This window comes from Apis dorsata, unplaced genomic scaffold (assembly GCF_000469605.1).
Source record: "Apis dorsata unplaced genomic scaffold, Apis dorsata 1.3 scaffold_50, whole genome shotgun sequence".
NCBI lineage: Eukaryota > Metazoa > Arthropoda > Insecta > Hymenoptera > Apidae > Apis > Apis dorsata.
This window is the reverse complement of record NW_006263351.1, coordinates 1,938,900-1,940,195: the sequence shown is the minus strand read 5'-3', so window position 1 is coordinate 1,940,195 and position 1,296 is coordinate 1,938,900. Positions and strand designations below refer to the sequence as shown.

Here is a 1,296-nt window from a genome sequence, read left to right as displayed (position 1 = left end):
TTTTCTTTTTTTTTTTTTTTTTTTTTGCAGTACTTGGAAATAAGATTCAATCGCGGCGTAAGGATTCTCATATCGTTGATCTTTATAATTGACGTGGTAAGTGCATATATCTATGCTGTAAGGCAGTGTCGATAAATTTAAAATTTTAAATTAAGAAATTAAAAATTTTAAATTACGAAGAGAAATAAGAAAATTTGAAAGAAATGACTTCATCATTGATTTTAATTTGATGATTGAAATTTATTTGTAACAAAATTACGTCATATTACATTGCGAAAACACGAAACTTTAATTTGCTTCTCTTTGAGAATGGCCAATGGTCGATAGCGATGTTGCATTAATAATATCGTAATAAACCAATTTTAGGTCCTTTACCAATCGATCGTGGTCTACGTTCCAGCATTAGCGCTAAATCAAGGTATTATGTGCCGATATTATTTATAATAGAATATTAACCGAATACTACTAAAATCTTCCTGATTAATTACAGTGAGCGGTATCGATGTACATTTGATCGGGACCATTGTATGTCTCATATGCATGTTCTACACTATTTTGGTAAGTTCATGCTTTGAAAATTTATCTCAATATGCGTCAATCGATCATTCGATAAAACGAAATGATTCTTCACACAATTGCTTTTTAACTAGTTTCGTTTTAGATAATTTTATATTGAAGTTATGATTTTTATTTATCTTGATTTAAAAAAAAAACAATATTCTACGTTATATTAATAAATTTCATTTTATATGTACATCTCTGGGATTCATATAAATATTGAACGCGTAGAATGTATATTTTTTGTAGAAAAATTCTGGAAGATCACATATTTAAAGTTAAAAAATATTCCTGTAGCGCCAGACAAAGACACATAAATTCTACGAGCTATAAAAGTTGTACATTTACAACTTCTCTGAATATTTTTCTGATTATCTTTCTCTTTTTTTAATAATAGTTTCATGAAGTTTCGTAAAGTTTTATNTTGTAAAAATAAAAATGATTGTCATGTTTTGAAATTTTAAGCTAAAAATAATAGGCTGAACGACTTTCAAATAAACTTGACATAATCTTGGATTCTAAATAGCATATTTTTATTCTTTTTTATTCTTGACGTTTAAAAATTTTCATCAAAATATATCGTATATATAAATATAGTGATTCATATACTGAAATGAAACATATATTATTGTGTACTATGTTTTTTTAGTTCGATAATTCTGATTTTAATGAAAGTTTATATATATGTGTACAATGAATTTATATATAAAATGAATTTATATATAAAATTTTTTTTTA

The 1,296-nt window shown here is 25.2% G+C and overlaps 1 protein-coding gene and 1 long non-coding RNA gene across 7 annotated transcripts in view; one reads left to right on the top strand and one right to left on the bottom strand.

Annotated features, from left to right (window-relative positions):
- Nucleotides 1-1,296, top strand: part of LOC102679092 (sodium-coupled monocarboxylate transporter 1-like) — a 10,280-nt gene that overhangs the window by 4,953 nt on the left and 4,031 nt on the right. For all 6 annotated transcript variants that reach the window (XM_031514851.1, XM_006608902.2, XM_031514853.1 and 3 more), the window contains 3 exons: nucleotides 31-96; nucleotides 367-418; nucleotides 491-558. In XM_031514851.1, the coding sequence (XP_031370711.1) occupies nucleotides 31-96; nucleotides 367-418; nucleotides 491-558 (186 nt within the window). The remainder of the gene's footprint in view (nucleotides 1-30; nucleotides 97-366; nucleotides 419-490; nucleotides 559-1,296) is intronic.
- LOC116186732 overlaps nucleotides 19-1,296 on the bottom strand; it is a 2,686-nt gene continuing 1,408 nt past the window's right edge. The window contains exon 2 of the long non-coding RNA XR_004151729.1: nucleotides 19-110. This is a non-coding gene — a long non-coding RNA (uncharacterized LOC116186732). The remainder of the gene's footprint in view (nucleotides 111-1,296) is intronic.